The 12,752-nt window shown below is 41.7% G+C and overlaps 1 protein-coding gene across 2 annotated transcripts; it reads left to right on the top strand.

Moving 5' to 3' along the window:
• The first annotated feature begins 2,381 nt into the window (after positions 1 to 2,381).
• Positions 2,382 to 12,486, top strand: LOC311149416 (uncharacterized protein). 2 transcript variants are annotated; one of them, XM_084186604.1, is made up of 9 exons: positions 2,382 to 2,557; positions 6,949 to 7,147; positions 7,762 to 7,797; positions 7,891 to 7,944; positions 8,153 to 8,386; positions 9,256 to 9,362; positions 9,443 to 9,608; positions 9,718 to 9,796; positions 10,722 to 12,418. In XM_084186604.1, the coding sequence occupies exons 1-9, from the start codon at positions 2,484 to 2,486 to the stop codon at positions 11,810 to 11,812; spliced, it is 2,040 nt and encodes a 679-aa protein (XP_084042730.1). In that variant the 5' UTR covers positions 2,382 to 2,483; the 3' UTR covers positions 11,813 to 12,418. The 2 variants fall into 2 exon arrangements, with proteins under 2 accessions (XP_084042730.1, XP_084042731.1); XM_084186605.1 differs by lacking the exon at positions 6,949 to 7,147 and having other exon boundaries at positions 10,722 to 12,486.
• Positions 12,487 to 12,752: the final 266 nt, after the last annotated feature.

Raw genomic sequence — 12,752 nt, 5'->3', positions numbered from 1 at the left:
TCTATTTCGTATGAAACCAGTTTGATCCACGTCAATCAATTTTGGGATTATGTCCTCCATTATTTTGGGCTATTATTGATGCATATAGTTTATAATCAATGTTAAGAATTGCGATAGGTCTATAGGAACTGCATTCCTTCTTATCTTTACCCTCTTTTGGAATTCCAGATATTATGGCTTCTCTCCACAATGGTGGAAGATCCCCCTCCTGCAGAGTCCAGTTAAAACAGGCCTGAAGTAGAGGTGTTAGTTGTTCTCTGAAGGCTTTGAACCATTCCGAAGGGAAGCCATCAGTGCCTGGAGATTTGTTAGCTTTTAGATTAGATAGTGCATTATTAATTTCTTCAGTGGTTATTTCTGAAGTAAGTCTATTATTTTGCTCTGTCCCAATTGAGGGGAGATCAAGTGAGTTCAAAAAATGCTCTATTGTCTATGCATCTGCCTTCTCTGGTTGCTTGTACAGATTTGTATAGTATGATTCAAATGCATTCTGTATTTCATCCAATTTGCATGTAATCTTCTTTGTTTTGGGGTCTTTTATTTTGAAAATTGTATTTTGTGCTTGTTTTCTGAGTCTCCACTCTAGTAATTTTGTTGCCTTTGAGCCTGCTTCATAATATTGTTGTTTCAGGTACCTGAGTTTTTTCTCTACTTCTTCACTATAAATCTGGTCAATTTCCTGTTTTACCTTTTGAATCTCACGTAAATAAGAGGGTCTTTGAAATGACTGTGAAATCGTTCTAAGCTTCCTAATGTTTCCTGTAATTTCAGCATTTTCTGTGCTTTAATCTTTTTCTTGAGAGATGATGTGGCTATGATCTTCCCTCTGATAACCGCCTGCATCCCACAATGTAGCAGGAGACACTTCCCCGTTATCATTATTCTCCAGATAGACGTTAAATTCTGTCTTTATTGATTCCTTGAATGCTGGATCATTCAACATGCTTGTATTAAGCCTCCATATAGTATTTATTGGTTTGCTATCGAGGTGTAGAGTTAGGTAAACTCCATTATGATCTGCACTGTACACGAAAAAGTAGTCTAACCTGGAGTACTCAGTGTGGCGGGCTGAGTAAAAAGTAGTCTAACCTGGAGTACTCAGTGTGGCGGGCTGAGTAAAAAGTAGTCTAATGTGGTGGGCTGAGTAAAAAGTAGTCTAAACTGGAGTATTCAGTGTGGCGGGCTGAGTAAAAAGTAGTCTAACCTGGAGTTTTCAGTGTGGCGGGCTGAGTAAAAGGTAGTCTAACCTGGAGTATTCAGTGTGGCGGGCTGAGTAAAAAGTAATCTAACCTGGAGTACTCAGTGTGGCGGGCTGAGTAAAAAATAGTCTAACCTGGAGTACTCAGTGTGGCGGGCTGAGTAAAAAGTAGTCTAACCTGGAGTATTCAGTGTGGCGGGCTGAGTAAAAGGTAGTCTAACCTGGAGTATTCAGTGTGGCGGGCTGAGTAAAAAGTAGTCTAACCTGGAGTACTCAGTGTGGCGGGCTGAGTAAAAAGTAGTCTAACCTGGAGTATTCAGTGTGGCGGGCTGAGTAAAAAGTATATTCCTTATCTGACATGTGGATGTCGCGCCATACATCAAGCAGTCCTAAATCCTGTAATATCCTATTGATCTTTTTAGCAACCAGGCTCATTTTCCTATTTTGATTTGTGCTGTCCAACTTTGAGTTTAAAATCATGTTAAAATCCCCTCCACAGATTAGAGTGCCAGAGGTTTCTGTGGCAATTAAATCAAAGGTAATCGGATGTCTTGTTTGCAAGCTTAACATGATGTTTGCCCTTACTCATTTATACTTGTTTTAACCCAAAATAGGTTTACTACAATCATTGTTTTTAAAATGGCATGTAGGCAAACAAATTGACACATCTTGATTTTTTATTTTTATTTTCAAAATCCACAAGTAAAATGTACACAGTTTCACAGAAATGTCTATTTTTGAAATTGGCAGATCTTTTGCTGATTTAAGATGAAAACCCTGCTACTTTATTTGGCACTTAGGCACTTACTATAGTCATTTATTTACTTAACTTATTTAACATCTTGAGATGAGAACGTGTGTTTTGGAGATGGAGATGGATTTTGGGCGACATTCTGCTAATTTTCTCATCGATGAAACATTTGACCTCCGTACAGCTATTTCAGATCAGTGCAGACGGCCGTCGCGCTATCTGACGTGAGGCAATGGAGATCAGACATTGATTATTGATTTTAACAGATGAAGCAAGGAGCAGGTTGATAAGTCATTTTCGGGTAGTCAGTATGAGTATTTTTATCCTCATCGTTTGTCTTTTGGAATATTTTTATTTTCATCCCGCACAGTAGATGGCGGCAATACGTGTTTGAAGTAGTCCGTCGTAAATCCCCAACAAAGAAGAATGCTCACTAAAAATAATTGGCAACATTGCAGGCATCACCTCAAGAGAGTGGTTAGCTAGTTAGTTGTCCCGCGTGTTTTATTTTATTCATTTCACACAGCGACAAAAATGCCAACGCTGTCACTGTGTTCAGCATACAACTGCAAAAACCGCAGTCCCAAAGCTGGTGTAGGATTTTTTAGGTAAGTTTTACCGTCTACCTCGAGAGCCACGTTTGATGCCTGGCTAACACAATTATTACGGTAGCTAGCTAGCTTAAACAAACGCATGCTAAAGTTCTAGCCAGCTAGCTAGTGAAACAGAAAGCTCCGATTCAAACTAACCGCAGTAACTTGTTTTTCCTTTCGGATATTCGAAGTTAACTCGTCAATAGATCTCCGACGGAAGGTCCTAGGATGAATAGTGATATATCTAGTATCAGATGACGGTAGAGAGTAATTGTTTTTATTTTTTATGATTTATTTATTGCAACAATAATAACAATATTACACATCAATACATGGACATTCCTGTGAATACAAGGCAATGAGACATTAACTGACATTCAGGGACATGACTTCTAATAATTTTTCAACCTTTTTAAGTTTCACAAGTTTGAGGGATTTATAACATTGTAACAGTTAAATGAAAAAAACTACAAAATAAGGAATTTTCCCACCCCATTAGCTTCCTCTCCTCACCATATTTGGTAGTGAGTGGAAACGCCAACGGATGTTTCACATTTATACATTCTGTGAAATATCTGGCTCCTTGATCTGTGGTAGAACTCTACCCGTAACAGTGACGAAAAGGAGGCAATATGCCGTTTTCTGGTGCTCAGGTGGTCTAGGGACCGTCGTAAAAGTGCAATAACGGTGATTGCACATAAGCAAAAACATTTTCTTTCATTCCCATCCAGGAGGGTTAGCCCTATATGAAGATTACACAAACTGCATAGGACCTCCAGTCGCAGAATGGCCCAACATTTACGTCTAACTACTATGCTATATTTGACCAATTTACAATAATTGTCCTCTGTAGCTCAATTGGTAGAGCATGGTGCTTGTAATGCCAGGCTAGTGGGTTCGATCCCCGGGACCACCCATACGTAAAAATGTATGCACACATGACTATAAGTCGGTTTGGATAAAAGCGTCTGCTAAATGGCTTATTATTATGCTAAATGGAAATGTAAAACCACATGTGAAGTCACTGACCCCCCCCTCATCCATACTACATTCAATAGAATTCCAGTTTACCACTTCTCAGATTTTATAGGCATATTTCTTGTGATAGGTCTAAGTTTCAATACCTTCCTATCCATCTGACCTCCCTCATCTATAATAGGCTACACCACTTACAATTGACATTTTTTATTTTACATGAATAGTTATTGTGATGGATCTAATTTTCAATAGCTCACTGTCCCTATGGGCTACAGATCTACAGACAATTGCGGTGGGTTCATTGACCTCTCTTATCGAAGGTACACCTTTTATTTTTTTCAAAATAACTCACCTTTTGATTTTCTATAAATACACTGTACTCTATACTGAGCCTTTCTATTAAATTATTTCTGAAATTGGAAAACACATTGGGAGGGATCTTAGACCTTTTAGCGCATATGGAGAGTGAGCTATTGAAAGTTATACCTATCACAGGAAAAATTCATATAAAAATTGGCAAATCTAATGGCTGTACTATGTGTAACCGGTGTGAAATGGCTAGCTAAACTCGGCAAAAAAAGAAACGTCCTCTCACTGTCAACTGCGATTATTTTCAGCAAACTTAACATGTGTAAATATTTGTATGAACATAACAAGATTCAACAACTGAGACATAAACTGAACAAGTTCCACAGACATGTGACTAACAGAAATGGAATAATGTGTCCCTGAACAAAGGGTGTGTCAAAATCAAAAGTAACAGTCAGTATCTGGTGTGGCCACCAGCTGCATTAAGTACTGCAGTGCATCTCCTCCTCATGGACTGCACCAGATTTGCCAGTTCTTGCTGTGAGATGTTACCCCACTCTTCCACCAAGTTCCCGGACATTTTTGGGGGGAATGGCCCTAGCCCTCACCCTCCGATCCAACAGGTCCCAGACGTGCTCAATGGGATTGAGATCTGGGCTCTTCGCTGGCCATGGCAGAACACTGACATTCCTGTCTTGCAGGAAATCACGCACAGAACAAGCAGTATGGCTGGTGGCATTGTCATGCTGGAGGGTCATGTCAGGATGAGCCTGCAGAAAGGGTACCACATGAGGGAGGAGGATGTCTTCCCTGTAACGCACAGTGTTGAGATTGCCTGCAATGACAACAAGCTCAGTCCGATGATGCTGTGACACACCGGCCCATACCATGACGGACCCTCCACCTCCAAATCAATCCCGCTCCAGAGTACAGGCCTCGGTGTAACGCTCATTCCTTTGACGGTAAACGCGAATCCGACCATCACCCCTGGTGAGACAAAACCTCGAATCGTCAGTAAAGAGCACTTTTTGCCAGTCCTGTCTGGTCCAGCGACGGTGGGTTTGTGCCCATAGGCGACGTTGTTGCCTGTGATGTCTGGTGAGGACCTGCCTTACAACAGGCCTACAAGCCCTCAGTCCAGCCTCTCTCAGCCTATTGCGGACAGTCTGAGCACTGATGGAGGGATTGTGCGTTCCTGGTGTAACTCGGGCAGTTGTTGTTGCCATCCTGTACCTGTCCCGCAGGTGTGATATTCGGATGTACCGATCCTGTGCAGGTGTTGTTACACGTGGTCTGCCACTGCGAGGACGATCAGCGGTCCGTCCTGTCTCCCTGTAGCGCTGTCTTAAACCCTTTACAATGAAGATCTGTGAAGTAATTTGGAATTTCACTAATTATCGTTGAAAGACAGGGTCCTGAAAAAGGGACATTACTTTTTTTTGCTGAGTTTAGTTAGTGGTGCGAGCTAGTAGCGTTTTAGTTATTTCCCTTGCTCTGCAAGAGCTGCAGCTTTTGTGAAGCAATCGGTAACGATGCTTTGTGGGTGACTGTTGTCAATGTGTTCGGAGGGTCCCTGGTTCGAGGCAAGGAGAGGGATGGAAGCAAGACTGTTACATATTGACAAGGGAGGTCAAAGACCTAAACCCAAGTGGTTTTAGATGTATGTAATTTGGACTGGAAGCTATTGAAAATTAGATCTGTATGTGAATTAATAACCACAGTTGTAATAGGATAAATATTTGTAGTAAAACAAAGGGGAGGAATACAAAATAAACCTTTTTTTATTAGACCCACCACACTTCCGTAGATCTATACTCATATGGACAGTGAGCTATTGAAAATTAAACCTATCACAGGAAATATTCATGTAAAATCAGTGAAATGGAAAATTGACTTTCTAATGGGTGTACTATGGAGGAGGGAGATCAGTGACCTATCATTGAGTGGTTTTAGATGTAGATGTCATGTGGACTGGAAGCTATTGAAAATTGTATCTGTACGTGGATTAATAACCACAGCTGTAATAGGAGAAATATTTGTAGAAAATCAAAGGAAAGGAGTTTTGAAAAAGTAATTTGGTTTAATAGAGGTCAGGAACACGCCACACTTGTCTGTAGATCTCTAGCACGTGGATTGGAAGCCATTAAAGATTATAATTATTTATAATCAGAACTTTAAAATTCTAATCGGAGTGTCATGGAATAGGGTAATTTTAGCTCTCTAGGTCATGCAAGTAGGCCTTGGGTGCCTGATCGGTGTCAGACTTTTGCCCCAGCCCCAGCTAACACCCAAAAGTCCAATAATCAACAATTCATGATCTTCATGATGTAATTGTTGTGAGAGAAAAAACAGTTGGTTTAAGATCTCTAGATCATTTAATTGAGACATAGTTTTCCTGTTAACACCAGGTTTGGCTGATTGCACTTTTAAGACAGTCCTTTAGCCACGAGTGCATAATATTCTCCAATTGAAACCAACTTAAAGTCACTTTTTGAAAACGGAATGGAGAAAGAAAGGCTGTACCTTTCTCTCTCTCTCGTCATCTGATTCTAAATATATCACCCTAATCATCATAGGACCTTCCATGGAAGAGGTATTGACGAGCAAACTCCGAATATCAAACCAATATCCAAACAGATTTCTTTTTTTTACTGTGGTTATATAATGTATTGAGCTGTTGTAGACTTTCGACCTGTGTGTGGCGGTAACAAGTGATTTACATTGGAGATGCTTTTTTTGGTTGCTTGTACATTTTTATTTAGACATTTTTTGGAAGTACATACCGGCTGTAACGGGATTAAATTACGATAGTTGCTCAGTGAAACTCTATATTTGGTGATCAACTAATGTATTTTGTCATTATACAGCTTGTAGAGTTTGAATCTGAGCTTTCTGGGGGTTAGAGGGGTCTGGTTCAGCTAACTAGTACAAATGGTGTGCAGGAGAACCTAGCTAGCTGACATCAGCTAGCTTGATAATTGTAAAAAAAACAATCTATGCGCTGTGGCGATGCTGTTCTCTTAGAAATCTAAGTTACATAACCATTAATGGATTTACTCTTCATTTGATAGCTGTTTTTGTGATGCCAATTTGATGATGTATGAATGTTTTGGTAACAGATTCCCCAAAAATGATCCTGAAAGACGCAAACAATGGATTATTAATATGAAGTGTAAAGGGTGGAATCCGCAACAAAACCACCGTGTGTGCTCCGTTCACTTTGAAGACAAGTACATTTGCGGGAGGGACATACGTCGACGCCTCACGCCAGACGCAATCCCGACTATATTCGACTTCCCCAAAAACTTTCAAAAGAAGGTACGACGCAACCTAGCTGAGAAACGCTCAACTCCGTTCTCTTATTTGGGGATGGGCAACTCCAGTCCTCAGGGGCCTGATGGGTGTCACACTTTTGCCCCAGGTAACACACCTGAGTCCAATAATCAACTAATCATGATCTTCAGTTTAGAACGTAATTAGTTGAATCAGCTGTGTTTTCTAGGGATGGGGGAAAAAGTGACACCACTCCGGCCCCGAGGACTGGAGTTACCCATCCCTATCTTATATCAAGGCGGAGTTGAGTTTTGATAGCTGGCCGCGCGATTTGCTAGCAACAACGTTGAGTCACCATCAGTCGATAATTCTGAACCTTACCTGTACCTATGTTTTCCCTGTACAACTGTGGTCATTCCGCGGGGTGCTGAAATTCATACTTTTAATACAAACTTTTATTGAATACAACCACCGACTTTCCTAATTTGTGTTGCTCAACTCGGCCTTGATGTACTACGCAAACTGAGATTCAATTGGCACATGCTCATTTGCGCTGAGTTGAGCAAAACTATTGCTTTGCCAGATATACAGGGATTATTTACTGGGCTTTTGCTCCAAGTAGACATTTTCTCAAATTTTCACCATATTGATCTTTGCAGAGTATTACCTGGGCTGTCAAAGATGTTGCCCCGAAGGTAAATTGTTTACTCACTAGAATAACCAATAGCTTATGATACATGCCAATAGCTTATGCTAAGAATTTGATAAACGGTGCACTTTATTTTCAGGTGGCATGTGAGAACATGGAGTTCCAACTTCCACCCCTCAAGCACATAATAGAGGTAATGAAGGATGTATAAACATTCAGTCTCTAATACAGGGCTAGGAATAGAGCCTCCAACAAGTTGATCGTTGATTCATTGGCCTGTCTTTTTCTAATTTGATTGTGACAGTCAACCTCTGGATCTAAAACCAAGAACGGTCTGAGGAACATCATCTTTATAAGTGTCATTAAAACAGTACTATACATTGTCTCCCATTCTTACCCAGATCACAGAGGCATGGGAGTGGCTGGTTATAGACATTAGAGGGCCGCTGCCCTTGACATTGAACGGACACCAGTACGTTCTGACCTTGACAGACTTCTACTCCAAATGGGTGGAGGCCTTCCCTCTGAGAGGTTGTAGCTCTACTGAGGTGGCACAGCATGTAGCTGAAGTCATCTCTCACTTTGGTTTCCCTTTTGGAATCCTTGTTCGACTGAAGAAGAACTTTACCAGTAAGGTGAGAGGCTAAATATATTTTGTGTCACATCATACTTGTGTTACACATACACTGTATATACATTAAGTATGTGGACACCCCTTCAAATTAGTGTATTCGGCAATTTCAGCCACACCCGTTGCTGACGGGTGCATAAAATCGAGCACACAGCCATGGCCTTACTAAAGAGCTCAGTGATCTAGGTTTGGCAGATGCCAGGAGAACGCTACCTGCCCCAATGCATAGTGGCGACTGTAAAGTTTGGTGGAGGAGGAATATTGGTCTGGGGTTGTTTTTTCATGGTTCGGGCTAGGCACCTTAGTTCCAGTGAAGTGAAATCTTAACACTACAGCATACAATTACATTCTAGACAATTCTGTGCTTCCAACTTTGTGGCAACAGTTTGGGGAGGCCCTTTCCTGTTTCAGCATGACAATGCCCCCATGCACAAAGCGAGGTCCTTACAGAAATGGTTGTTCAGATCGGTGTGGAAGAACTTGACTGGCCTGCACAGAGCCCTGACCTCAACCCCATCGAACACCTTTGGAACACAGACTGCGAGCCAGGCCTAATCGCCCAACATCAGTGCCCGACCTCACTAATGTTCTTATGGCTGAATGGAAGCAAGTCCCTGCAGCAATGTTCCAACATCTAGTGCAAAGCCTTCCCAGAAGATTGGAGGCTGTTATAGCAGCAAAGGGGGGAACAACTCCATATTAATGCCCATGATTTTGGAATTACATGTTCGACTAGCAGGTGTCCACATACTTTTGGTCATGTAGTTTACCTTGCTACAACCTTGATGTTGGTTCATATATGCAGTAGCGGTCACTAGGTCAGGAGTGGTTCATTAGACAATCATGAGCTGTTTACATGTATTCATGTTTCAGATCAACGTTTCCTTGAACAGTCATCTGAAGCTGAGGGGGTTCTCTCTCTTATACCGCCATCGGCAAGTTGGATCATTGGATCTGGCCACACAGACCCTGATCAGCAGGTTTGTGTTTTAGACACATTCCTTTCTGTGGTGTTTAATTTCATACTCAACTTTGACCATGGTGGCCTTCACCCCAACAGCATGGTGTCTGATCTTGTGAATGACCATCCATACAACTGGGATGTCTGCCTCCCTGCAAAGGTGTTCAGCCTGTGTTTCAAGGAGCATCCCAAGACCAAGCAGAGGCCTTTCTCTCTGCTGTGCTGCAAAGGACCACAGCCGGTCACCACCCCCAGGGATCTGTCTGTAAGTTTACACTCTGTGGTTATAGCTAATAAATGTAAGCTCTTATCATAATGGATTGCATTTCAATTGAATGGGTGTGTTTCTGCCTGTCCTCCTATATTTCCTACAGTTCAGTCCTGCAGAGCTCAGAGAGAGTTCCTTTGCAATCCAGTCAAATCAAGAGGGTGGGCATGACACTGATATGCAAGGTGAGTGAAATCCCTGTACAATAGCAGGGATGTTTCTGCCATTGTAATCCTTGGGCGGGTCGCTTATGTGTTTTTTCAGGTCGCGTAAGTCCAAACAGTAAAAACATTTTTTTATATATAAATATAAATACATTTTTGTAATGGAAAAACGCTTTCGGTATAAACTTAAACGACTAAAACCAGATATAAAGTATCTAGAAAAGATAATGGACCTATATATATTTTTTAAACATAATATTTGAGAACTAACAATCACCTAAATAAAAAGTAGACGGGGAGAATTGAAAATTCCAAAAACAATGAATTTGGCAGTATAGATTTTATTATGTTTGAGCAAAAGAACACTGCATTAGCCATGGCTAAATTCATAGGATTGAGGGAAATGAGCTTTAAAACGGCAACATTTTCTTTCAGCTGCATGGCAAACTGTTTAGAATTGCAGTAAGTTAGTTTTACAACTGCAAAAATGTCTCTCAGCTCCATGGAGAAATTTGTAGAATTTCAGGAAATTGGTTTAAATGCAAAAATGCATCTACACTTCCAAAATGTGTCACGCCCACCACCTAAGCCCCTTTTGATCCAGAAAAAACCCTGCTATAAGATATATCACACACTGCATTGATGGTTGAGGGGCCAAGTTCTTGCTTCAGCAGAAGAGGTAGAATGGTATGGTTCCCAGCCAATGTTGAGTTTGTGCCATTCACAGCTATCCCTTCAGTTCGCTAGCTACAGTTTTACCTCTTCAGACTTCCCGAAAGAAGTTTGAAAATAACTTGGTCTCAACATATCTATTGAGTCAAGTGAATACTTAGTGTATTACATAGCGTGTTAACTGTCCTACATTTTATTGTAATTGCCTTTTATGTTATGTTATTGACATTATAGTTGTTGGTCATATTGTGTTTATGTGCATCTGTTATTACAGACATGGTTGGCATTGAATCTGGGAAGGAAACTGCTGGAAAGAGCACAGTTACGAGGGTCTCCTTTTTTAGGAGCAACACCGAGAGTAACAGTAACACGGATGGTAACATAGACAGTAACCCGAACACCATCAGTAACACGGACGGTAACCCCAACAGTAACACGGATGGTAATCCCAACACCATCAGTAACACAGACGGTAACCCCAACACCATCAGTAACACAGACGGTAACCCCAACACCATCAGTAACACAGACGGTAACCCCAACACCATCAGTAACACAGACGGTAACCCCAGCACCATCAGTAACACAGACGGTAACCCCAGCACCATCAGTAACACAGACGGTAACCCCAGCACCATCAGTAACACAGACTGTAACCCCAACACCATCAGTAACACAGACGGTAACCCCAACACCATCAGTAACACAGACGGTAACCCCAACACCATCAGTAACACAGACGGTAACCCCAACACCATCAGTAACACAGACAGTAACCCCAGCACAATCGGTAACACAGACGGTAACCCCAACACCATCAGTAACACAGACGGTAACCCCAACACCATCAGTAACACAGACGGTAACCCCAACACCATCAGTAACACAGATGGTAACCCCAGCACCATCAGTAACACAGACAGTAACCCCAGCACCATCGGTAACACAGACGGTAATCCCAACACCATCAGTAACACAGACGGTAACCCCAACACCATCAGTAACATTGTCGATAACACCAACATCAACACAGACGGTAACCCCAACACCATCAGTAACACAGACAGTAACCCCAGCACCATCGGTAACACAGACGGTAACCCCAGCACCATCAGTAACACAGACGGTAACCCCAACACCATCAGTAACACAGACGGTAACCCCAACACCATCAGTAACACAGACGGTAACCCCAACACCATCAGTAACACAGACGGTAACCCCAAAACCATCAGTAACACAGACGGTAACCCCAGCACCATCAGTAACATTGTCGATAACACCAACATCAACACGGACGGTAACAGTAACACCAACACCAACAGTGAACCATCCTCTGAAGATCATTATGCCATGGAAAACTGAAGAATTGATTGGATGAGCGCTCTGTCATGTTGACATATTTTTGGGGAGTAGGTTATTATTATTTATTTTTTATGTGATCATTTTGTTGAAAAACACTTGTCTATTATGGTTCAATGTTTGGCTCCTGTACTGTTTCAAGATTGTTAGCAGAGACATCAGTGTGGGTCAGGAGTTTATGAACCACCAACTGGATCAATAAAAAAATCTGCCAAAACATCATGCATAGCAGCATAGATTATGGATTAGGGAATCGCTAAAAGCAATTTTTTTATTTTGAAATAAAATTGTATTTGTCATGTGCCGACTACAACAGGTGTAGGCTTTACCGTGAAATGCTTATTTAAGAGCCCTTTCCCAACAATGCAGTTAAAAGGTAAGAAAATGTGCAAATAAAAAAAGGAAATGGTAACCATAAAATAACAAGAACGAGGCTATATACAAGGAGTAACGGTACCGGGTCAATGTGTAGGGTACGAGGTAGTTGAGGTAATATGTACATGTAGGTAGGGGTAAAAATGACTAGGCAATCAAGATCCAGTAGATGATAAACTGGCAGCAGCGTCTGTGAAAGTGCGTTTGTGTGAGTATGTATGTGTCGTCTGTGTGTGTTAGTGTCAGTGTGTGCATAGAGCCGGTGAAGAAGAAAAAATACATTATTAAAAAGGTGTCAATGCAAATAGTCCGGGTAGCCATTTGATTAACTGCACAGGACATAGTGGTGTAGAGGTCCTGTATGGCAGGGAGCTCGACCCCAGTGATGGACTGGGCCGTACTCACCACCCTCTATAGTGCCTTGCAGTCGGATGCCAAGCAGTTGCTGACGCAGCCATTCAAGATGCTCTCAATGGTGCAGCTGTATAACTTTTTGAGGATTTGAGGGACCATTCCAAGCCTCCCGAGGGGGAAGAGGCATTATCATGGCCCTCTTCACGACTGTGTT

The sequence above is a fragment of the Coregonus lavaretus genome (genome assembly GCF_964263955.1).
Source record: "Coregonus lavaretus genome assembly, chromosome: 2".
Lineage (NCBI taxonomy): Eukaryota > Metazoa > Chordata > Actinopteri > Salmoniformes > Salmonidae > Coregonus > Coregonus lavaretus.
This window is presented reverse-complemented; position numbering and strand designations above follow the sequence as displayed.